The sequence below is a fragment of the Uloborus diversus genome, chromosome 8 (assembly GCF_026930045.1).
Source record: "Uloborus diversus isolate 005 chromosome 8, Udiv.v.3.1, whole genome shotgun sequence".
In the NCBI taxonomy this organism is placed as follows: Eukaryota; Metazoa; Arthropoda; class Arachnida; order Araneae; family Uloboridae; genus Uloborus; species Uloborus diversus.
Genome location: NC_072738.1, coordinates 81752073 through 81776344, shown reverse-complemented (window position 1 = coordinate 81776344; position 24272 = coordinate 81752073). Strand labels below are relative to the sequence as shown.

The following is a 24272-nucleotide window of genomic DNA, read 5'->3' as shown; positions in this document are numbered from 1 at the left end:
CTAACTTCAATGCCACTGTTCGAAATATGCCTCAAGAAGTTGAATAAGACAATTCTTGTTGTTATAATTTGCCAGCAATCTTTCTTGAGGAATTTAGTTAACATGTTAGGTTCAACCATTACTTCAAGGGAAGAGATTGATTGCTCATTGATATAGCATTTGTGACAGGCAGTGTGAATTGTCACTTCTTTCAAGAACTTCAAAAAACGCTGATGTTCTTCATTTTGCCGTTTTGCGCTGCATCTTTGAAGATTTTCTATTCCCTTCTCCTTCACAATCTTTATTTCGCATTCATGCAAACTGATTTCGCAAATAATAATAATAATAATTTTAAAAAAAAAACAGGTCAGTCGTAATCATTTCTAAGGAAAAAAATTATAATACAGAACACACAAATTGATAAAACATACTCTCGCTCAAACCCTGAAGTGACCAACATGAGTAGCTATTGAGTCGATTCACCTCATTTGGAGAAAAAAAAAAGGGGGGGAGATGGAATGGGGGTGTTTTGTTTAAGTTAAAGGGAACAGAGGCATTTACCCTCAACTGTGAAAGACAAATGATTTCCAAGGTCAGACTACCGGCGTTTCTCCTTTTTTTCCTCCGTTATCCGATGCGCTTTCACGCACTTCGCTGGGGGGTTCAGAAAAAGTGTGACTTTCAAGAAGCTGTAACTCGCTTGCTTTTCATGTTACAAAAATGTTGTAGTGACAAAAGTTGAAGGAAATTTAATCCCCTTTAACATTTGCATTGGAAGTTTTTTTGTAATTTTAATCATTTTTGAGATATTTTGAAAATACTACAAAAAGTCACAAATTTTTGGGGTTTTTCGGCCCCCAAAACTTCTCCCGAGGTCTTTCATGTTGGATAACTTGGTTTTTTCATATTGGCACTAGTATACACAAATTTAAAAAATAAAATCTTTGACCCCATTTTTTGTAAGGCAAGCCCGTTTTTTTTCTACCTATTGACTGGACTATAAGTGCAGTTTTTAAAAGTAGACATCGATTTTATTGATGTAAATGAAAAAGTGTAGTGTTGTTTTGTCATGTTTTTATTTGCAGCTACGTATAGTCTAAAATTGTTGTTATTATTATTATTGTTATTTATCATTATTTTTTTTATTATTTATTATTATTATTAATATTTATTATTGTTATTATATTATTCTTTATTATTGTTATTTTGTATATTATTATGACTATGATTATGATTATGAATATTATTATTATTATCATTATTATTATTATTATTATTATTATTACTATGATTATGATGATTATTATTATTATTATTATTATATTTATTATTATTATACATACATGAATTGTATAATTTATGTTATTTCGTCTGCTTATGTCAGGGCAACGATGAGTTCAGGTAATAAATTAAAAAAATTGTTCAACTATTAAAGTCAGGTTTTTTATGTTTTTTCTAGAAAGGGAATACTCAGTGGCAAAATATGGCTACTTCTTAGTAAAATTATAACATTTTGCTGTTTATAATTAAGATAAAAATTAGTTTGTTGAATAAGAAACTAGAAAAGGGGAATTATTAAAAATTTATGCCAAAGATGTTTACCTGAATTCATTTAGAATATGTTTTTCATTTCTATTTTGTCTACTTAAAAAGGGTTTCTTTTCTTACTACTACAGTTTTTTAACAGCATGTTTTGGTTAATGTTATTGTCTTGTACATTTTGTGCGGTGTAGACAACTAATTTTTTTAATGTTTGCTTTGTGCATTATGGTATGTCTTTCAAAATGATTCAAATTCTTAATGTTTTTTTAATAAGATTAATTAATGTGGTCTGAAATACATGCGAAACTACAACTTTTTTCACTGGTAAGCGGCAAAGGGTATATGTGCTAATAGCAAAACCCACTCCCACTGATATGTAAATACAATAGCTTCCCTAAGTTTGGAGGTCAGTTGTCCCCTCCAGATCCCAATAAATGACGGGACTGACTTTTGAAAACATGGAATAATCAACCATACAACGTAAAAATTCGAAAAAAGAAAAAGTTAATTCAAGATATTAAAAAGTGTAAAATCCTGGTTGCAATAAATAGCGAAATTTCTTTTTTCTGAAAAAAATCCTCACGGTTTTTTTTTTCGTGCTACTTTTTTTTCGTGCTACTGGCGTTATATAAGCTCATCGCTAAAATATATAAATTTGTTAAAATATTGTCACTCTAAATTTGTTTAATTAGCAACAGATGAATGGTGAAGTAAATATGCATATGAAATAACAATAACATTTCGTTCAGAAAAAAAATTATAATAAATAAAACAAATAATAATGATAATATAATAATAACTCCTTCATTATAGTTCAGGAACTCTTAACAGATTGGCCAGCGGATCGGCAACAGGCAGAGAAAAAATTTGTCCTGACCACCGAGATTTTTACCTGACGCTTTATTCTTAATTCAAAGAAATAATTATAATGCTATTTTATAGGATACTCTTTGCGTTTATTTTTTTATTATTTTTCATTATTTTTTAAAATTTTATTTACATAAGTATAATAAGTTACAATTATTACGTAATGTTACATTTTAAAATAATATTATAAGCAAAATATAATAATTCTGAATCTTTAAATATTTTAGATATTATAGCTCTATAATTTACATGTGACTCTGGATAAATCTTATGTCTTTGCATTTGCGGGAAATTTATTAAAGAAAAAAAATTATAAATGCACAAATTGAAGTGGAATTCCATTTGAATGTCTAACTGTTTTAACAATTTTCGTACATTTGTTCAAACAAAATGTATTTGAACTATTTAAAGGAATAAATTCTTTAACTAGTTAACGCGCAGAGATATTACAAACTTAAACACTTTATTCGTTAAATAAATTAATTTCATCTTCTTAATTTTCAAGTTTATAATAATTTACTGAAGACGCAAAACTTGTGATGTTATAGGTCTCTCATAATTAAATCTTTCAAAAGGGTTGGGACAAATACTTCTTCAATTAAATATTCTATCAATAAATTTTATACCAATAATACATGTAAAAAGAATAGATCTTTCGATAAAAATTTTGTTCAAAGCTATGATGAAAATGAGAAATCACTCCATAGTAGTATTCTTTCATTTTCGGAAAAAAAATATTCAAAATGACTGAAGCATTAAGTTTTTTTAATTTAATGTTATTTTATTCCATTTTTATTTTCATTCTTAATTATTACTTTTTTTATTTGTTATACTTTTTGTAATGTCATTTTTATTTAATTTTTATTTTCATTTTTACTTATTGCATTTTTTTTACTATTGTTTTTATATTGATAATTTTTATTTTATTTTATCTTTATTTTCATTCTTAATTACTACATTTTTTAAAATTTATTATTACTTTTGTAATGTTATTTTTATTTCATTTCATTTTATTTATTTATTTATTTTTGTATTTGTTTATTTTTTTAAAATAAATCTCAAACCAATTTCAGTTTTGCTCGTATTTCATTTCGCGTTTAAGAAATTCCTCAGTTCAGAATAACTACTCACTGACGCTCATGATGAAAGAGTTTTCATACTTGCCCATACTCTTAGAGTGATTGTCTCGCTGAAAATAGTTCAGAAAATATTATTCAAATTATTGGGAAAAAGTTCATACTTAATTGATACGAACAGGCCAGACAAATACCGAGCGACGAAAAAAGAAAAAAAATCTTGGCCACTAGTAAAGAGAAAAAAATTCATTACGAGTATGATTTTTTATCTAGTTCATTTTGCTTTTTTTCGTCCTCAAAATTTTAAGTAAAAGGAAATTTTACAAGCAAAATAATATTTACACTTTTAAAAATGTAGCCGTTTAAATTTATCACCGTTTCCTAATTCTATTACCTGCACTGTAAAAACGCTTCAGAAACGCTCCTGGAAAATAATGAGCAGCTGACGTGCCCAATATCTTCCAGTAACATATCTTACAAAAACCGGGAACGTTTTCCGGTACAATTCAGTAACTGTACTGAAATTATCCTGGAAGCTTCCTGAAAAATTCAGAACTCTTTCCGTTTAAAGCCAGTCGTATCTCTGGAATCTTTAAAAAAACTTAGGTGAGTATACTATTACAGCTTCGCTTCTATTGCGTTTCGAGGAGAGCTTCAAAAGCATTATTGCAACCTGGACCAAAGCTAAGATAGAATTGCTAGTAAGTATCTAGAATTTTACTCGCCTGCAATTCTTGTCGAGCTACGTAGTACATAGACTAATTTGCTCCAATTGGGCGCCTTATCAGCCTGGACTAATTTGCACCCTCTGGACGATTTCTCAGTCTGGACGGGCCGCAATTGAAGTGGATACACTTTATAAACACGCTCAGTTAATCTTTAAACTGGGAGCTAAAAAAATTTTACAATATTTTTTTGACAAGGATACTTGATTTTTCCGAGGAGTGGATAAAAACCATAAAAATCCCAAAACGTTACACGGAAGTACTCAATAACGTTTCGGAATTTTTTTACAGTGTGTCATTAACCTCCAATGCAAGTATAAACTAATGTAAAAATGTTCAATAAGTTAGTATTTTGAAATTTAATTTAGAGTTGAAGAATCTAGCTATTTTGCCACCGTTTTAAGTTCATAAAGTTGTCGATTTCCAAGAAAGCAGAATCATGACCATCTGTATTCAGATGTAGTATATATCACACTGTAAAAAAAATCCGAAATGTTACTATTAATTTAGTGTAACGTTTCGAGATTTCAGTGGTTTTATCCACTTCCTGAGAAAATCAAGTATCATTGTCAAAAAATTTCCGCACTTGCTACAACTTGGTACTTGCGATTCTGTCTTAGCGTTGACCCTAGTTGCAATGATGCTTTTGTATCTTTCTTGGCAAATCAGAATGGCCCCAAATTGCTGCTTAAAACTTATAGAAGTTTTCTCTAGAAGTTCCAGAAAAATGACTCGCTTTAACCGGAGATATTTCTGTATAATTTGGGATTTAAGGCTGATTTTAGGAAGGTTACTGACTTTTAGAGGAAAGCATTCTTGTTCTTTGCGAGATATATTACTGCCAGAAATTGGGCACGAAATGAATTTCTTTCAAAGCATTTTGAATGACACAAGAAAAATTTCTTTGAAGTTTTAGTCCTTTTTATTATAGTTATTGTTATCTGAGGTTTGAGAAGAAATGTATCTTTCAAATATAGCATTACTTTTTCTGCTTTAGTTTTTCTCATTATATTTTTTTGTCTTTTTACGATTACGATTGCTTATTGTTTTCACTTGACCGTAGTTTTGGTTTTACATTCCTATGCTAAATGCAAATTCCTCTTTTCCAACGACCTCCGCTAAAATAGCCCTTCTTCTGCCGACCATATCCCTCGGAATGGACTTTATCGATGCCCTCCAAAAAAAAATCTGCTACCAAAGATTTTCAAATTTTCGTCAGACTCTATGCTCTATGGATTTGCATTAGTTTTTCACTTTAGGACGTCTTTCCTAGCTAGCTTCTTTTAAATCACACTAGTCAAAAATAGTAAAGAAAAAATATTCTAGCCTCACTAATCTACCGTCAATTCATTTTTTAACTCAGTAATTCGCTGATGCCATCTTCATCAAAAAAGAAAGATAATTATTTCCTGCAACTACTTCCTTTCTCCAACGGATCTGGCAATAACCGACAACTACCACAGACACATTGCGCATGCTCTAACGATAAATAGAGATCGTTAAACCCGGACGGGTACATTTGGTGATCAAGAACATTTATTAGTGATTTACAAAAGTGTGGGATCATAAGATTAAACTTAGGGAAATAATTGATGTTTCAATAAATATATCATGATATCATTTCAAGCGTGATTGTTCACTACATCAGATTACGTTTGAGAAATGGTGCATTGTATTTAGCCTAACTAACTACAGCGCTCTCGGAAATATCATATAGTGTAAAATATTTTTACCTTCGCTACATATTTAATGCGTTTTATCCATGGTTTTAAATTGAAACTGATTTTTAAAAAAGTTTGAAATATGAATGTTATTCAAAACTCATTTTCACACACTAATTTAGTCAAACAAGTTAGTTTCAAAGAACAAAAACGAAAGAAAGCCCTAGTTTATTTCTCCACTTCCAAAACTATTTTAATGTATTGATCAAAAAAAGTTAAGTCTCGGAAAATTTCAAATTTGTTCAGTTTCTTCGAAAAAATGATGAAAAAAAAAAGAAACATAAAACGTTCTTACGAAGTGCTAACTACTGAAGAATTACAAAACTATCAAGTATTTTTCTTTTTTTTACAGTGATATTTAAGCTGCCCTAAATGATTGTACCCTAAATAATTATTCGATACCTACTTTTTCTACCAACAACAACATTCGTCAAAACTAAACCTTCGCCTAACGCAACTTACGCTGATTGCTTATGTGCCAATGATCGAGTCGCCAACTTGCTCTGTTCGTTTTAAAAACTTTAAGCTAAAGATTTCTGGTGAGATTTTATAATCTCAATTTTAATTTGGAAATAATTTTGGTTTTGACGAAAGAGGTTGACGGAAGGAACTGTGTACTAAATATTTTGTACCTATAAAAAATATCAAGCAACTTACATGACAGTTTAACAACTCACTGTGAAAACGATTCAGAAACGTTCCTGGAAAATAATGAGCAGCTGATGAGCCCAATTTCTGCAAGTAATATATCTTGCAAAAACCAGGAACGTTTTCCTCTAAAAATCAGTGACCTTCCTAAAATTATCCTGGAAGCCTTCTCCTGAAAATTTCCGAAATCTTCCCTTTTAATGTCAGTCGTGTCTCTGGAACTTTAGAGTAAACATAGGCACGCGCAATATAATAGCGTGGCACCTTCCTGATTTATCAAGAGAGTTCCAACAGCAGTTACGCAAACATGGTCAAAGCTAAGACAGAATTGCAAGCAAGTATCAAGGATTTCACTCGCCTGCAGTTCTTCCAAAGCTATGCAGTCCATAGACTTACTTGCTCCCTTTGGAAGCTTAATCAGTCAGGACGGGCCGTATTCGAACCGAAGCCGATAGACTATATAAGTCTGCATTCGTGCGACTTGTAGCAATTCAGGAAACTTTTTGACAGTCATACTTGATTTTTCCAGGAAGTGTATAAAAAAAAAATAAAATCCTGAAACGTTGCACGGAAATACTCAGTAACGTTTCGGAATTATTTCAGTGTTTACTCATTATAACGGGACTGCGTGAAAGCAGTCCTTCCACGATATTTTTGCATGGGAGATCCTTCCAATGCTAATGATCCTATATTAAATTTTCATTGAATACCAATCAGTTTACAGGGCAGTTTAATAATTCGATCGTTATAACGGGACTGCATAAAAGCAGTCCTTCCATGATATTTTTGCATGTAAGATCCTTCCAATGCTCCCTATATAAACTGTTCATCAAATGCCAAGCAACTTATAGGACAGTTTAATAACTCACTCGTTATAACGGGACTGCATAAAAGCATTCCTTTCATGTGTGAAATACTTTCGATGCTCAGGATCCTGTATTAAATGTCCATTAAATACCAAACAACTTATAGGACAGTTTAAGAATTCACTTGTTATAATGGGACTACATAAAAGCACTTTCCTTCCGATCCTTCCAATGCTAAGGATCCTATATTAAATGTCCATTAGATACCGCAACTTATAGGACAGTTTCATAATTCACTCGTTATAACGTAACTGCACAAAAGCATTCCTTCCATCACTGTAAAAATAATTCAGGACCGTTCCTGCAAAATAATGGGCAGCTGATGTGCCCAATTTCTTCCAATAATATAAATTGTAAAAACCAGGAACGTTTTCCGCTAAAACTCAGTAACCTGCCTGAAATTATCCTATGAGCTTCCTGAAATATTCAGAAATCTTCCCGTTTAAAGCCAGTCGTGTCTCTGGAATTTTAGAGTAAACTTAGGTGTAAAGTAACAGCTTTTGACCTTCCTGCGTTCCCAGAAAAGCTCCAAAAGCAGTATTACAAAACATGGCCAGAGCCAAGACGGAATTGCAAGTAAATATCGAATATTTCACTCGCCTGCAATTCTTGCAAAGCTTCGTAGTTCAAGACTAATTTGCTCCCTTGTTGGGCCGTATCAGTCCGTACAGGACGCTAACGAGTTACAGCTGAAACACTTTATAAATACACTCAGTTAATCTTTAAACTGGGAGCTAAAAATATTTTTCACAACAATGATAAGTTTGCATTCGTGCGACTTGTAGCAATTCAGGAAACTTTTTGATAGTGATACTTGCATTTTCCAAGAAGTGGATAAACCCATTGAAATCCCGCAACGTTGCATGGAAATACTCAGTAACGTTTCGGAATTTTTTTTACAGTGACCTAGCCTTGCATGTGGGATCCTTCCGATGCTAAGTTATTTCAGTATTCAACACGTTTCTTTCCCTCTAATCTTATCACACTCCAAATCCTCCCTTCTTTGTCGAATTATCACGAGAACCACCAAAAAACCCACAGCGTCCCCCATCCAGCATGGAACCTTTCACCACCTTCGCCACTGCTTCAGTAAAACTGACAGAAACCTTATGCCGTTAGGCATTATCTTCCAGTTAAAGCAAATAAAAGGGCCCCTATTTTTTTTTCTTCCTCACACGGAAAACAAACTCCGGGATGAAGGCGCGAAAAATGCGGGGTGGAGGCGTGACCTTTGCCTGTTCTATTCCTTTTGCTCCATCCTCCCCCAAGTTTATGTCAAAATCCCCCATCCCTCCGCATTTCGTCGTCTTGTTTGTTCAGGCGCCTGTCAATCACACAATGGGTAATTCAAGTCATCAACTATTGTGCGCTCGTGCACAAAAAGTGGAAGCATCTTAAAAGAAAAATGCTGTGAATGCGCGGGAATGATTTAGAGCGGGAAAAGTTGTGTGAGCAAGAGCATTAATGGGTACTTTTGGAGGTGATGCGGTGATATTTTTTTATTCCGTTTTGTCACTTTTCGAGTTCTTCTTTCTAAAGCTTTTGAATACCACTCAGTTAAATGCGTAAAATTGTTATAATTTTCCGAAGCATGTTGGCATAAAATCCATTCAGGTTTAAACGTGAACAGCTTTCATAAACCAAAAATCAATATTTTGCAATCAAAATATTTTTACCAGATGTCAGCACTATTATTTGTCTATTTCATCAACGAGAAAACATGCAATTAACACAAAGCTTTACAATACAAAGTTTGGCAACACATGCCGAAAAAAAATAGCTGCTAAAGAGCCTCAATGTCTTTATTTCAAATTTTGCCAAACTTACTAGTTTGTAATGGAAAAAATGCTTATTCAATGTGTTCAAATGAGCCTTAAGAACCCTTTTCGCCGGTTCCAAATGGCACCAATCTTACTTTTTAATTGTATGCAAATAGAGCAAAATACTCAATTATTCAATGTTTTCAAATGAGCCTTTATAATCATCCTCACAATTTATTTTTTAAGTACGCATTAATGCCAATTTACTAAATCATTGCGATGCAATTTTAAAAGTAAGGCCAAATAAAAGTACACTTCTTTAAAAAGTTTCTTTCCATCACACGTATGAATGTATTCTGATGTTTCTATATTTAAGATCACTTCCTTTTCTATTTTTTTTTCTTTTCTTTCCTAGTCTTTGAGTACTTGAAAATATTTGAAGTTAGTTTAATTGCTGTCAAGCTTTAGCTGCTCGAAGTTTCACTCATTATTCAAATACTTTTGAATTTGAATTCCTGGTGAATCAAATACTTTTTTTTTTATTTATCACATTTTCTCAGCCTATTTGGTCAATTGAATAATCTATTTTCGAAAGGAGTGATCCATCTGTCTCTTTTGTAATAATGTTTGTATAAAGAAAAAAGTGTTGGTGTGAAAAAAATTGCATTGTAATCACTTAAACTTTTGTTTTTCATTTAAAATGCCATTCCGTCACACGCCTATTACAATTATGCATCGGCATTAGCTCATTAGTTTTGCTTTTTTAACGATACAAACTAAATATTAACTTCTATTAAAATTCTTTAAAATATTAAATTTATAATTGTTAACTAGAAAATGCGTATACTTTCAATGAATGTTTTTCAAAATATCTTTTTCAATAAAATCTTTTTAATAACACTCTGATCTTCAATGGGTAAATCATTTAAATTACTAAAAAGAAGTTTATTATTTAATGTTGCAAAAATTAAGAATTTTATTTAAAAAATTCTTACCTACAATTTATGCATCGGTATTAGCTCACCAGTTTTGCTTTTTTAACGATATAAACTAAATATTAACTTCTTTTAAAATTGTTAAAAGTATTAAATTCATTATTGATAACTTGAAAATGCGCACAATTTCAATGAATGTTTTTCAAAATATCTTTTTCAATAAAATCTTTTTAATAACATAATGATCTTCAATGGGTAAATGCTTTTAAATTTCTTTAAAACAAAACAAAAAAAAAAGTATATTATTTCATGTTGCAAAAGATTAAGTATTTTATAAAAATAATTCTAAACTACAATTTCTGCATCGGTATTAGCTCATCAGTTTTGTTTTTTCAACGATATAAACTAAATATTAACTTCTTTTGAAATTCCTAAAAGTATTAAATTTATTTTTGTTAACTGGAAAATACGTATACTTTCAATACTGTTTTTCAAAATATCTTTTTCAATAAAATCTTTTTAATAACATTCTGATCTTTAATGGGTAAATGCATTTAAACTCCTAAAAAAAACAAAAACAAAAAATTATTTTTTCATGTTGCGAAGATTAAGTATTTTATTTTAAAAATTCTAAACTACAATTTATGCACCGGTATTAGCTCATCAGTTTCGTTTTTTTAACGATACAAACTTAATATTAACTTCTTTTGAAATTCCTAAAAGTACTAAATTTATTGTTAACTAGAAAATACGTATACTTTCAATGAATGTTTTTCAAAATATCTCTTTCAATAAAATCTTTTAAATAATATTCTGATCTTCAAGGGTAAATGCATTTAAATTTCTTTAAAAAAAGTTTATTATTTCATGTTGCTAAGATAAGTATTTTATAAAGAAATTCTAAAGTACAATTTATACATCGGTGTTAGCACATCAGTTTTGCTTTTTTACCGATATAAACTAAACATTAACTTCTTTTAAAATTGCTAAAAGTATTAAATTTATTATTGTTAACTTGGAATTGCGTACACTTTCAATGAATGTTTTTCAAAATATCTTTTTCAATAAAATCTTTTTAATAACATAATGATCTTCAATGGGTAAATGCATCTAAACTCCTAAAAAAACAAAAAGAGTTTATTATTTCATGTTGCGAAGATAAAGTATTTTATTTTAAAAATTCTAAACTACAATTTATGCACCGGTATTAGCTCCTCAGTTTTGTTTTTTTAACGATATAAACTAAATACTAATTTGTTTTAAAATTCCTAAAAGTATTAAATTTATTGTTGTTTACTAGAAAATACGTATACTTTCAATGAATGCTTTTCAAAATATCTTTTTCAATAAAATCTTTTTTAATAACTTTCTGATTTTCAATGGGTAAATGCATTTAAATTTCTTAAAAAAAAGTTTATTATTTCATGTTGCTAAGATTAAGTATTATAAAGAAATTCTAAAGTACAATTTATACATCGTTATTAGCACATCAGTTTTGCTTTTTTAACGATATAAACTAAACATTAACTTCTTTTAAAATTGCGAAAAGTATTAAATTTATTATTGTTAACTTGGAATTGCGTACACTTTTAATGAATGTTTTTCAAATTATCTTTTTCAATAAACTCGTTTTAATAACATTCTGATCTTTAATGGGTAAATAAATGCCTTTAAATTCCTTTAAAAAAAAAAAAAAGTTTATTATTTCATGTTGCAAAAGATTAAGTATTTTATAAAAATACTTCTAAACTACAATTTATGCATCGGTATTAGCTCATAAGTTTTGTTTTTTTAACGATACAAGCTAAATATTAACTTCTTTTCAAATTCCTAAAAGTATTAAATTTATGATTGTTAACTGGAAAATACGTATTACGTATACTTTCAATGAATGTTTTTCAAAATATCTTTTTCAATAAAAACTTGTTAATAACATCCTGATCTTCAATGACTAAATGCATTTAAAGTAACAAACAAAAGTTTATTATTTCATGTTGCAAAGATTAAATATTTTATTTAAAAAAAAAATTGTTTTTATTATTTTTCTTTTTAGGTCAGATGATATTAACGTCTAGTTGCTGCACTCTCACTACTGGATCATGTCGGTCTGCCTGCGAAGAGGTACATTTGCATTTGTTTATTTATTTATTCATTTTAGGAAAAATCAGGTTCATGTTTATAGTTTACGCATTGGTTAGTGCAGTAGTGTCATTACACATTGCCTCCTGCTCAGCTATGTAAATTATCGCGTTTAAAATATTCTTGCAATCCTCTGCATTTTGCGACGTTATGTAAGACCGTGTTCTTTTATCCAATGAACTATTCCAAATTCGATGAAGATTTCTTTTTCAACACAACTTCGACAAACTTTACCTTTTCTTCTTTGTTGATATAAGCTAAAAAATTCCCTACATTGTTGATGGATTGCGGCTGAGCATAACAAAGTTTGACGTAAAAACACAGTTTAAATTTCATTGATAATAAAATTAATTTACTAATTATTACTTGAACTTTTTACGTAATAATGTGGTTATGCTCAGATGTATAATTCGTATCATACCTTTATTAAGGTACCCTTGGTATTCTTTTAGAAAGTTTTTCATTAAAACATAAACTAAGACTTATGTCATGTACACGAATTATATGCACTGTAAATTATATGCGGATTAATTGAAGGGGCGAAATTGAAGCCAAAATTTAAGACGATTTTAAATGGGTTTGGCGAGAGAGGGAGAGACGCTCTTCCGAAGATTTGTGAAGTTGTCGCTTTAAAAACGCAGATTTAGTCGATCTTTAGTAGGGTAGATCGGAGCACGTTTACGCAGTGCCCTTTTTCAAAACGAATTAAAACTGGAGAGCCAACAATCATAACATATTGATGCTGCTCCCTAGCAAATATCCTCACAAGTTTTCGAGCATCAGTCGAGCTTCCGTCCAGCATGCAGAAAGAATAATCTGTTTTCTACCAAGTCGAATAAATTTTAAGTTGAACGTTTTGAAGCTTATTGTGAATAAATAATACTTAGTTAAGAAAGAACAAATATATAAAAAATAGCAGAATTTTACTCTTTTTTGAGAATTGTATTTGTATAAACAGAAATGTTATTCATTTTTTTTGCACGTTAAAGATAAATCCAAACTTGCCGACGGGGCAAGTTTACGCGTTGACGTCTGAGCAGCTTTACACTAGTTCTTAGTTTGTCTTACTTCTTTACGTGCCCTGGTGCTTTTTTCGCTCCGAACTGTCTCAAAACGTTTTAGTATTTTCATGCTATTTAGCTTTGAAAATCACCATTTAATTTTTAATTTAGTTACAAATTCGTATCTTATAGCTTACAATTATGAAGTGCTGTCTTCATGCCCGTTCAGCTTTTACTTTATACGTTACTCAGTCTGTAATAATTTTGCTGTATTTTAACGATAGTAAGACATTATGTTCAAAACACTAACATAACCACGTTAGGTGTCAAAATAAATATGCGTAAACGTGCCCCGTTTCCGATGCAAGTTTACGCAACCGACTTGGACTCAAAAATAATTTTTTTATCGGTTGAAAGGACGAACTGAGCAACAACTGAATATACTAATTCTGACTCCATTAAATGTTTCATAAAACCACAATGTCTAAAATTTCCTAAGTTAAAACATAAAATTTAGAAAATTCTTATTGAAACAAATTCGCGTAAACGTGCGCCGGTCTACACTATCATCTGAGTACAGTCGTTCTCCAAAACCACTAAAAACACATTAGAGCTGAAATTCCTCAAATATGAAAAACGGTTACTTTTCCGTAGCCCCTGTTGTTATTTATGGTCTGAAAACAATGTAAGGATGACGTGTGCGTTTTGAATCGTGACTCCTGGACGGTACAGGTACTCACTTGCACCCTCGGCGGGAATATGTATTCATTTATTCGATTGTTGCCCCTACCTGCTGAGTTGTTTATTCCAATACGCGATCCGCCCTGTAATCAGTGGAAGAGCTACCGCGAAAAAGGTGACGAAATCGCTCCGACAAACGACATTTTGTTCCTCCCACGAAAATTCTTCCACAGCTGTTTCCAGGGTTAGTGGGTGAAACGGAATAAATAGGAAAGTTTTTAAATTTTTGTTTATGTTTCTGAACGACTGCTTGTTGCATTATTAAAAACGCACATCCTCATATAAATAATAGCCGATGATCGAGTAACCTACGTGTTTCAACAATAAAACTCGGGGCACGACATGATAATTTGATAATGTGTTTCGGTAATGTTTAACATGCAGGGAAAGGCTTTATATTGAAAAGGCTAAACTCGATCCGGTAACTTTACTGTTTTACTGGTAAGAATTGTGTCATTTCAAGGAAATGAAGAAACGAAAATAACTAACGCTATTTAGGGTGAATCCACTGGTGTTAGGGTTAAAATTTCAAGCATCAAAATATCACCAAACAGGCAATTGCTTCGTTCAAATGTAGAAACAATTTTCGCCCGATTTTCTAGTAAACGTATAAAAGTATAGTCAGATATAGTAAAAGTATAGTTCAGAATTTTAAATACTATCACTGTTCTGCTTTTTCTTTCATTAGAAGCATAGTATAGCAATGCGTATGACTTCTAGTTCATTTGAATGTCGATGCAGTTGTTTATTCTATTTTTTAAGAGTTATATTTTTGCATAATTTTGGAATATTATCTTCTTTAGCTTAGTAAGCTAAAGAAGGCTTATTAACGGCTGTTTCCAACTAAAAGTACGGCTCTTAATATCTAACGAAAAGAAAACATCAATTAATCGATCACATTATAAATTAAAAAATACTGCATAATGCACACATAGTAAACCTTCGTTAGAAATGAATTTATGCCGAACAAATTTACGATTAAAAAAAGAAAAAGAAACATTTACTTTTAAACAGGACTGAATGAAATTGCTACATCTTCTAATCTAAATGCATCAACTAAAAGTCTTCTGTACAAATAATATTTAAAAGAGATATGATTGGAAAAAATAGTTATTTATAGTTACCTTAAATAAACGAATAACGTTAAATAATGATCAAAAAATCAGTAGCCAAGAATAATGAATTTTAAAAGAACCTTGTAATGCTCTAGCAAACCGGAACGATTCTAAAATTAAATAAATAAATGCGTTTTCCTTGCCTAAACGAAGATAATATCATCGGAAGAGTACACACGATTTAAATTCATAATGCGATTTCTTGCTCTTCAGTTCTTATTTTTATCAAGGGTGGCGTTCGGGCAGCAACACTAAAAAGTAGCTCCAGAGCAGGAATTAATTAGCGCGGGAGCTCACAGAAGCTCAGTTTCCACACTTCTTTTCCAATTTTAGGCGAACTCTTACATAGTTGACGGGGAATTCAGACTATTTACCTACGAAAATTAGATCTGAAGACTGTAGGGTTCCTGCTTTATATATTTATTTTATTTATTTTTGTCAGAAATTAAAGCCCTGCCTAAGAGATTACTTTCTGCTCTGTAACTACTCTGTGTTTAACATTGCACCTGACAGGCAATGCATTGAAATGCAGATGTTTACTCCTTTCATACTGAAATTTTTATTTGTAATAATTTTGTTTACTTACTATAGTTTTATTTCAACTATAGTGTTGCTCTGACAAGTTGAGGTTTGACCTTGACAATGTTGACTTCGTTTGGAATAAAATGGTAGGGTAATTGGCGCTGACATGAGTTGATTGGCTTTTGTAGAAGTTTTGCGAAAGCATTCGAACTCAAAGCCTTGCCGATAACACATCCCATTTCCCTTAAAATAAGTAATCGTTGTAAAGTTCAATTCACACAACTTACAAACAGTCACACTATAAAACTAAAATTTCTGTTTTCAGTAGTTTTATTGTTTACTTTAAGTAAGTAAAATCCACCTTCTGCTTTGTTCATTGTAGTTTTTTTTTCTTCTTCTTCTTTTTTTCTTTGTGATGAAAATAAAACATGCTTTCATAGAAGAGGACGAAAAAGTCAATTATGTTTCTTGAATACTATAATATCTAATTCATTATATAATTAAATTGGGAAGATTGTCTTCACAAAAATTGTGTAGTATTATAAGAAGAAAAGTGAATGTAAGAAACGAAGAAAAGTTTAAAAATGTATGTACAGTAAAAACTTGTGAAGTTGACCACCTTTGTAAGTTGGCCACCTGTCCAAGTTGAACCGCTTTTTTCAGGCACGGAATTAGCCCTTGTCATATAAATCAACCTTTGGAAGTTGACCACCTGTTTAAGTTGGCCACTAAAGTAGTGCACCGCGAGTGATCAACTTACACAGGTTTCATTGTATACTAAGTCATTAAGTTTTTATGAGCACACACGCATATACGAGGCATCGATACATACGAGACATTTAGCTTTTATTTGTTTTTACTGCTTTATCTAAGTTTTTCTTAAATAATTGTACGTACTATTAACATTATAACTTAGTAATTTTTTATTCTTTGTTCATTTCGTTTTTTTTACAATGTTTTTCTTTTATTTTTTCTGGATAACTAATTTCAAACGAGAACTAACATTTTCGCTCCATGGCAATGAAGAAAAAAGTATTCACATTTATTTAATAACCAGAAAATTGCCCGTCAAGGCATGGGCGGATTTATGGGGGGCAGAGGGGGGCAATGCCCCCCCAGTTCTGGGAGGACTTTATGTAGTAACAACACATTTTCAAATTTTTTTTTTTTAAATCATTTTTTTTTCTTTGACTAGTTCAGAAGGGCATGGGTGGATTTATAGAAGGGGGGGCATAGGGGGCAATGCCCACCAGTTTTGGGAGAACTTAAAATAGTAACAACACATCTTTCAAAATCTTAAAACAAAAAAATCATTATTTTTTTCTTTTTTTGAATAGTTCAATGAAAAGGAAGAGAATAGGAGGGAGAAAAGAAAAAAAAAACATTAAATACAAATAGTAAAGCTTTCACTGGGGTGCTGAAAATATGCCTATATTCACTATTTTGAACTGAAAACCATTTAAGCAAGTATATAAATGAAAATGTAGGCTAAACGAGCTATGCATTCAGCTGCAACACTTATAATAATTGATGATTATTTTTAAATTAGAACCTAAAACAAAGGGAACCCCCCTCCCCATTTGCGCTAATAGAATGATCTACTTGTTATGATTTGTTTTCTTTATTTTCAGAATGTTTATTTTCAATTTGCGTGATTTCAAAAATTAGATATTTTGTGTTGTTACATACGAAAGATTTTGAAGAACCTTTTGGAATTCACACGTTCTTATTGGTAAAATTGTAAAAATATTTTAACCGTAAAAACTGACGAATGTTCGTAAAAATTACAAAAATCTGCAGGTAAGAGTTAAGAGTGAATTACATATAGGGCCGGATTTGCCTATAAGATAAACAAGCTATAGCTTCGGGCTACTGCTTTGAAGTGGGTTCGTAACTCGCAAAAAAATTGCATGATTTGTTCCTTGAAAAATGGTAAGTGCTTGGAAAAAACTAATTTTATTTTCAAGTGCTTGAAAACCTTGGAATATTTGAAAACGTGTGGCTACAAACCTCAAATTTTAAAATTTCTAACAAATGCTAGGCGGATGAATGCCAAAATATGTCAAATTCAGCTCCTTGCTACATCCTGCATCAAAAGTGTAAAAATCATGGTTCTTTCGTTTGTAACATATTACTTGAAATAAATTTTTGTGAGTCACATGTTTCATATCTTGCTATTTATTTAATCCCAAATGCAGTATTTTGGAAATTCTTCTGTATTGATTGCTCTTATCTTGCTTCTAATGCATATTGTTAATCTGTTTAGCCCAGAAAAATGATACACTACTTCTATTTCTTTTCGTTTTCTGCACTGCTTATAATTTAAAAAAAGGTTGTTGTAATGAGAGAATTCTTTTGTTTATTTTTTTCTTTTAAACTTAAAGTTTGAATAATACTGTACAACTGTATAATCTAGTACTCGATTTCAGAGACTGGAAAGTGCAAATGAGGTGCCTTAAATTATTAAATCTTCTAAAATTCTTGAAAAGAATTGGCGAAGTATAGCCTACTAGGGCTCTTGTGCCAAAACACCCAATCTAACCAACCAAACCTTGAAAATAATTAGACAAGTCTTTGAAACTCCTAAGCAAAGTGTGCTTCTATTTTATTTCTTATCAAGTGTGTAAATTATGAATTGTTCTAATAAGTAGTATGTTAATCTCATGTTACATATTTTCTAAATCTGTACAGTATTTCTTTTAAAGTATTAACTTACATCACAAAGCACATTTAAACCATGAAACTTTAAAAAAAAAAAATTATTTGTCTATTTTTTCCCCGAGATTTTTGTCTGTCCAATTAACCCTTCTAAGGCTTCAAAATGCAGAATTTTGTATCCATTTTACAAAATTTCCTCCGGGGGAGAAACCCCCGGACCCCCTAAAATTGAACATATTCTATATTCCACTTAAATGGGAGCCCTGCGTCGCTCTCTTGATACCAGTCACCTCTCTTAAGGTCAATTAAAAAAGGACAGCTTGAAAACACACCATTAATGAAAAACACACACGAAAAAGGTAAAGCATGGCCTTATGCATCACCGGAGACAAACTAAAACATGGAGGAGGGGGGCAAATTAAAATGCTGCTCACAAAAAGGAAAAAAAAAAAATCCTGCCCCCCCCAAGAACTCAGTCCTAAATCCGCCTATGCGTCAAGGTATGACGCGTGAAAGTTGCTTCTACATTTGAACGAAGCCATTGCCTGCAGTAGACGTTAAATCCCGGTTATCACAAATTTGCCATTTCAACTGCGCTTGCGCGCGGATTTAGCTTTTTGGACTTTCTGTTTTAAGGTTTTGTGTTGCTTGTTTATATTTAAGCTGAGCTAGATTCCTAACAAATTAATGAATGCGATTAGAATATTTTCACAGCGAATTCGTGATATATTATATGAAACTACGGATATGAATACTTGATGAATACTTGATGATATGATTTATGATGTAAAGGGAAAAATGACACTTCAATATTTATTGGTTTGAAAAAAATTTTCTTAACATAAACGTAAAACCCGTTGGGTACTTCAAAAATGATTGGAATATGAGTACAGATATCCGTCTTTTGCGGATATTTTACGTTACGCGTAAATAGCAGTATTATACATTTTTATTTAGGTTGATGGTTCGGCTTTGTATTAGAAGTGATGCTGCAATTCTAGTACGCTCTTCTGAGGTTGAAAATTTGGCCCTGAAAAGTGCCATTGATAGAAAAATCAAACTCCGAATCCATTAATAATTAAGACTCAAAACTCAATTTTCCCCGAGGCCTAAAAACTAAACCAGAGTTAGCTTTGTGATTTCTAATTTTTATCTGTTGTTATCTCATATTTATTAACAAATTTAAAATGTTTGTAATTAATATTAGCAAGATTTTTGAAATCAGCTAAGTTCGTGCGCAAGCGCAGTTGAAATGGTAAATTTGTGATAACCGGGATTTAACGTCGAGTATTGCCTGCTTGGTGATACAGTAAAACCCGTGAAGTTGACCACCCTTGTAAGTCGACCATCTGTCTAAGTTAACCGCTTTTTTCAATCACGGATTTAGCCCTTATCATATAAAATCAACTTTTGTAAGTTGACCACCTGTTTAAGTTGACCACTAAAATAGTGCACCGCAAGTGGTCAACTTACACAGGTTTCACTGTATTTTGATAGTTGAAATTGTAACCCTAACACCTGTGGATGAATCCTAAACTTAAGTAGGTAACGTTCATTGTTGACCATTTTTTCGTTTCTTCATTCCCCTGAAATGACACAATCTTACCAGTAAAACAGTTAACTTACCGGATCAAATTTAGCCTTCTCACAATAAAGCCTTTTCCTGCATCTTAAATATTACTAAACATATTATCAAATTATCATGACGTGGCGCGAGTTTCATTGTTGAAACACGCGCGTTACTCGATCATCGGCTATTATATGCAGTGAATTCGCGATAACTCGAAGACCGATAACACGGACATTACTAGAACTCGAAGTTTTTATCAAGTTCCGGCCCCTTTGTTTTTAATACTATACTAATTATTCTCACTATCTCTAAGTTAACTTCCTTTAACTCGAAGTTTTTTCAAAGATGACTCAAAATTTATTTCGAAAGAACGAAAAAAGAGAAAGAAACAAGTGACTATAAGAAAAAAAATTAATCCACCTTCACTTGCAATTCCTGCACAATAGACCTCTAAAGCAAGAAGAGCACCTGTTGAGTCAATGAGAGATAAAGGAGTTACACGTGCGGACATGAGTTAACTTGTTTTATTTTGCTTTACTATGCTGTTTTCACTTTGACACGTTGCTGGACTACGAATTAAGATGTGCACCTTTCCTGAAGTAGAATCAGCTCTATTCAAGTGGTTCCAGCAGTATCAAAATCAAAACCATGCTTTGGATTTTTTTTCTCTCAATATTTTTGATTAAGCTGTGCATATTGTGCTTAAAAGCTTCCAAGTTCTGTGATTTTATCTGTTATATGCTTACATATTAACCAAAACTAGCGTAAGTCAAACTTCCGATAACGCGAAGTTTTTCGTCGGTCCCTTTAGATTCGAGTTATCGCGACTGTATTTGAGGATTTTTGTCCTTTAAATGACTATTCTCTCACCTTTTCAGCTGGAGACAATTCGTTTCGATCAAATGACATATTGCAAAATTTTGAGTCTCATAACTGAGTAAATTTCAATTTTATCGTAGTCACAGAAAGGAAAATATGTTTACGTAACAAAGGAATTCTTCCATTTAAAGGTTAATGTTATTCGCAATTCTCGAACCAGAATAGGTTTCTTTTCTTTTTTTTTTTTTTTTTTCGAACTTGATTTGTTTGTATTTTATGTCAAAGAGAACAGTAGCCACGCAAAATATGACCGATAACCTAGTCCAAAAGCCATTTTTCGCCAAAAATTGCCATATCCAGTGTGAATTTGAGCATTAACTGTTCATTGTAAGTCACGATGGCAACAGTAATGTGAATCAGAAGAGTTAAGGCATCGGTAATTACCATTCAAAACTGCCTTAATCCAGCATGCGTTGCTTGACCACTGAAGCATGGAAGAAGAAGCAGGAAAGCTATAATGGACAATTTTATTGCTTCTAGCGATGCAGCGTATGCAAATGGCGCTCATAAGCGAGGCTCACATTTTGTCATCTAAGGTAGGCAAATGGCTGCAGCAGTTGCTGTTAGAGTTAGCCATTAAAAGAAGACAGAAGTCTTCCACCATTGTGTGGGTCTTGGTTGATAGCTGCTTCGATTGTCTTTCTTTGGACGTGATCTGCAGTGTTTATGAGTCGAAATTGGTCAGCTATTCTTGAGAAGTAAAGTTTTATTTGAACGCCCGAATTGGAAAGTGATGGCCTCACGCAAAAAGTTGCTTCCAAGCGTAAAAGAACAAACACGAATTTATCATCCGCGCCATTTTCGATCCGCTCTAACGGATGTAGTTCAGATTCCATCTCACACATCGCTTACTATTAGAATTTCGCTCTGGTGACCATTTTCTGGAAAAATATAGAAAATCTACGCCGTCTACTCCCCCCCCCCCCCCATTGATTGCTTGCAAAATGCCAAAGTGCCGTAGGAATGTCAGACCAACTTCATTGTCTTTGACACGTGTAAGTCATAAACGGCAGTTTGCAGCTATTATCTAATCAAAACAACTGCAATTTGAGAGATTTCGGTATTTTGGGGGGGAGGAATTCTAAGATATCTACCAGATTATTTATAACAAGCGTAAATCTTATCGACTGAAGACTCAAACCGTCAAAGGAATGCTATTATATTTTGCTAAGAATTTGGGGGTGTTCACAATAAAAATATAGCACATCTGTTATCTTGGGGTGTTAGTTGGGCTACATTGGTGTTGCAGCTACATTTCTGTCCCGACGAAAACGGATCACAAGGAATAAGCAGACTTCAAACTAACTTTAATGAGACTATCATAAAAGCTTCGAGGCTGCTTTTTACAAATGATGAGGGGACAATTTCTGCTCGCTGAATTTGAGAAATATGATGCATATATACCGTACAATGCTTAGTTTGTTGTTTTCTAATGTTATACCTACTGATTACTGTACAGTTAGCCCTACCCCTCCCCCCTAGAAAATTTAAAAAAAAAAACGGAACTGGTGGGTTTAACAATTCGAAATAAGTATTAACCACAACTCGGTGCTGCCACCGCGTACCAAGTGAAGTGTTCAAAGGTGAATTGTGTTAACAATCTCCTCGTATTTCATATTTTTATAACATGTTTCAGATATTGTGTACAATCACCACTAAATGACTAAGTACCTCAACATTAAATGATTTAAAACTTAAACATCTTAATGAGTTTCATGACTCACACTACATGTCCTTAACGAAGTAATTTTTTCTACATGAATATTTTTGAGTATAACTTAAATACTTTCAGAAATTATTATCAGGCTCTCAAACGATCGGCAGCACCGAGTTATCACTAGTACATCAGCCGCAATAACAAGACTGAAAGAGAGCAAATAAGTAAAAAAAATTATTTTAATGAAAATTCTGCTGCACTTATCTTATAATTTGGTGAAACAGGATGAATTCTATATATTCCTTAAATAACTATTATATCTTCTAGAAACATGTCTCAAAACTATTTTTCTGGTACAGGCAATATCCTTTTTGAAATTCTAGGTGCCTCTTCTACCAGTATGTTCTTTTCCCTTCCGTTTGGAAATAAAATCATTGCAATCGATATGACTTCAACTCTTTGTTTGAAACTATTTCTCCAAAGCAAGAAGATTTTTTTTTCCTTCTCTAGAAGGCCAAGGCTCGTTCACAGTTTCGCTCTAACACCCTTCATTACTCGATGACAACAACAATGGTGCCTCTATCAGAGACAAGGTTCAGTGTTCTATGTGATAACTTAATCATCGCGGGAAGATGAACACGAACGACACCATATCATACCCTGCTCCCTGATGACGTGCACAGCTCAGCTTCCTCAGTTTAGGCGCTTGTCACAACCAATTCATTTCTTAACTAGCGACTGTCCGTTTATTTCCAGCTCTTTATTAAATACGCAATTGCATTACACGCAAAGCATGCATGGATTCACTCACGTGCAGTCAAAGCATGCAAACATGAGCTTGCCGCATACATTAACCTCTTGTGTGTAATTTCTGTTATTCAGTAATTTTGGAACATTTAGGTACTTTATGGTAAATTGATAAATTATTAGTTTGTTTTCATGCAAGCATAAGTTAGCCGCATACGTTAACCTCTTGTGTGCAATTTCTGTTATTGAGCAATTTAGGAGCATCTAGGTACTTGATGGTAAATTGATAAATAATTAGGTAATATTTGCATGCAAGCATACACTAAAAAAATTCCGAAATGCTGTTGAGTATTTCCGTGTGACGTTTCGTGATTTCAATGTTTTTTTGTCTACCTAATTTAAAAATCAAGTATCATTGTCAAAAAATTTTCTGAATTGCTACAAGTTGCACGAATGCAGCCTTTTCACTGTTGTAAAAAATATTTTTAGCTCCCATTTTAAAGATCATCTGAGCGTATTTATAAAATGTATCGGCTTCAACTCGATTAGACCCGTCCAGACTTATTAAGCTCCCAAAGGGAGCGAATAAGTCCATGGAATACGAAGCTTTGCAAGAGGTGCAGGTGAGTAAAATACTTGGGACTTACTTGCAGTTCTGTCTTAGCTTTGGGCACGTTTGCAACACTGCTTTTGGAAATTTCTTAATAAACCAGGAAGGTGCCAAGCTGTTATTTATACCTAAGGCCACTGTATAGGGCAGGGCTGTCCAACTGCAAAAAGCCCACGTTCCAGAATCCCGGTCACTGATCACCTGGCGGGCCGCAGTTTGAAAAAGTTGAACTATAACCTCTTACCTCTTATACAATAGCAGTTAATAGTTGAAATATTAATCATAAAACAATGAAACAGAAGGATTACAAAACCATTTGCTTACATTTTAATGCGAAAACTGAGGCCGATCCGCCTTCGTTACAAAGAGAAGAAGTCTTCTTAAGAAGTCGGTGGGCCACATGCGGCCCGCCAGTTGGACAGCCCTGATATAGGGGAAGCTGACTCATCCGCAATTTGGGTTCCAAACTTTTCACGGGACAAAATTAGTATTTGTGCAAAAGCCTCGTTGCAAA

The 24272-nt window shown here is 32.4% G+C and overlaps 1 protein-coding gene across 1 annotated transcript in view; it reads left to right on the top strand.

Moving 5' to 3' along the window:
• Window positions 1–24272, top strand: part of LOC129227509 (reversion-inducing cysteine-rich protein with Kazal motifs-like) — a 147548-nt gene that overhangs the window by 5453 nt on the left and 117823 nt on the right. Inside the window, exon 2 of the mRNA XM_054862085.1 lies at window positions 12173–12240. Coding sequence (XP_054718060.1) covers window positions 12173–12240 — 68 coding nt within the window. The remainder of the gene's footprint in view (window positions 1–12172; window positions 12241–24272) is intronic.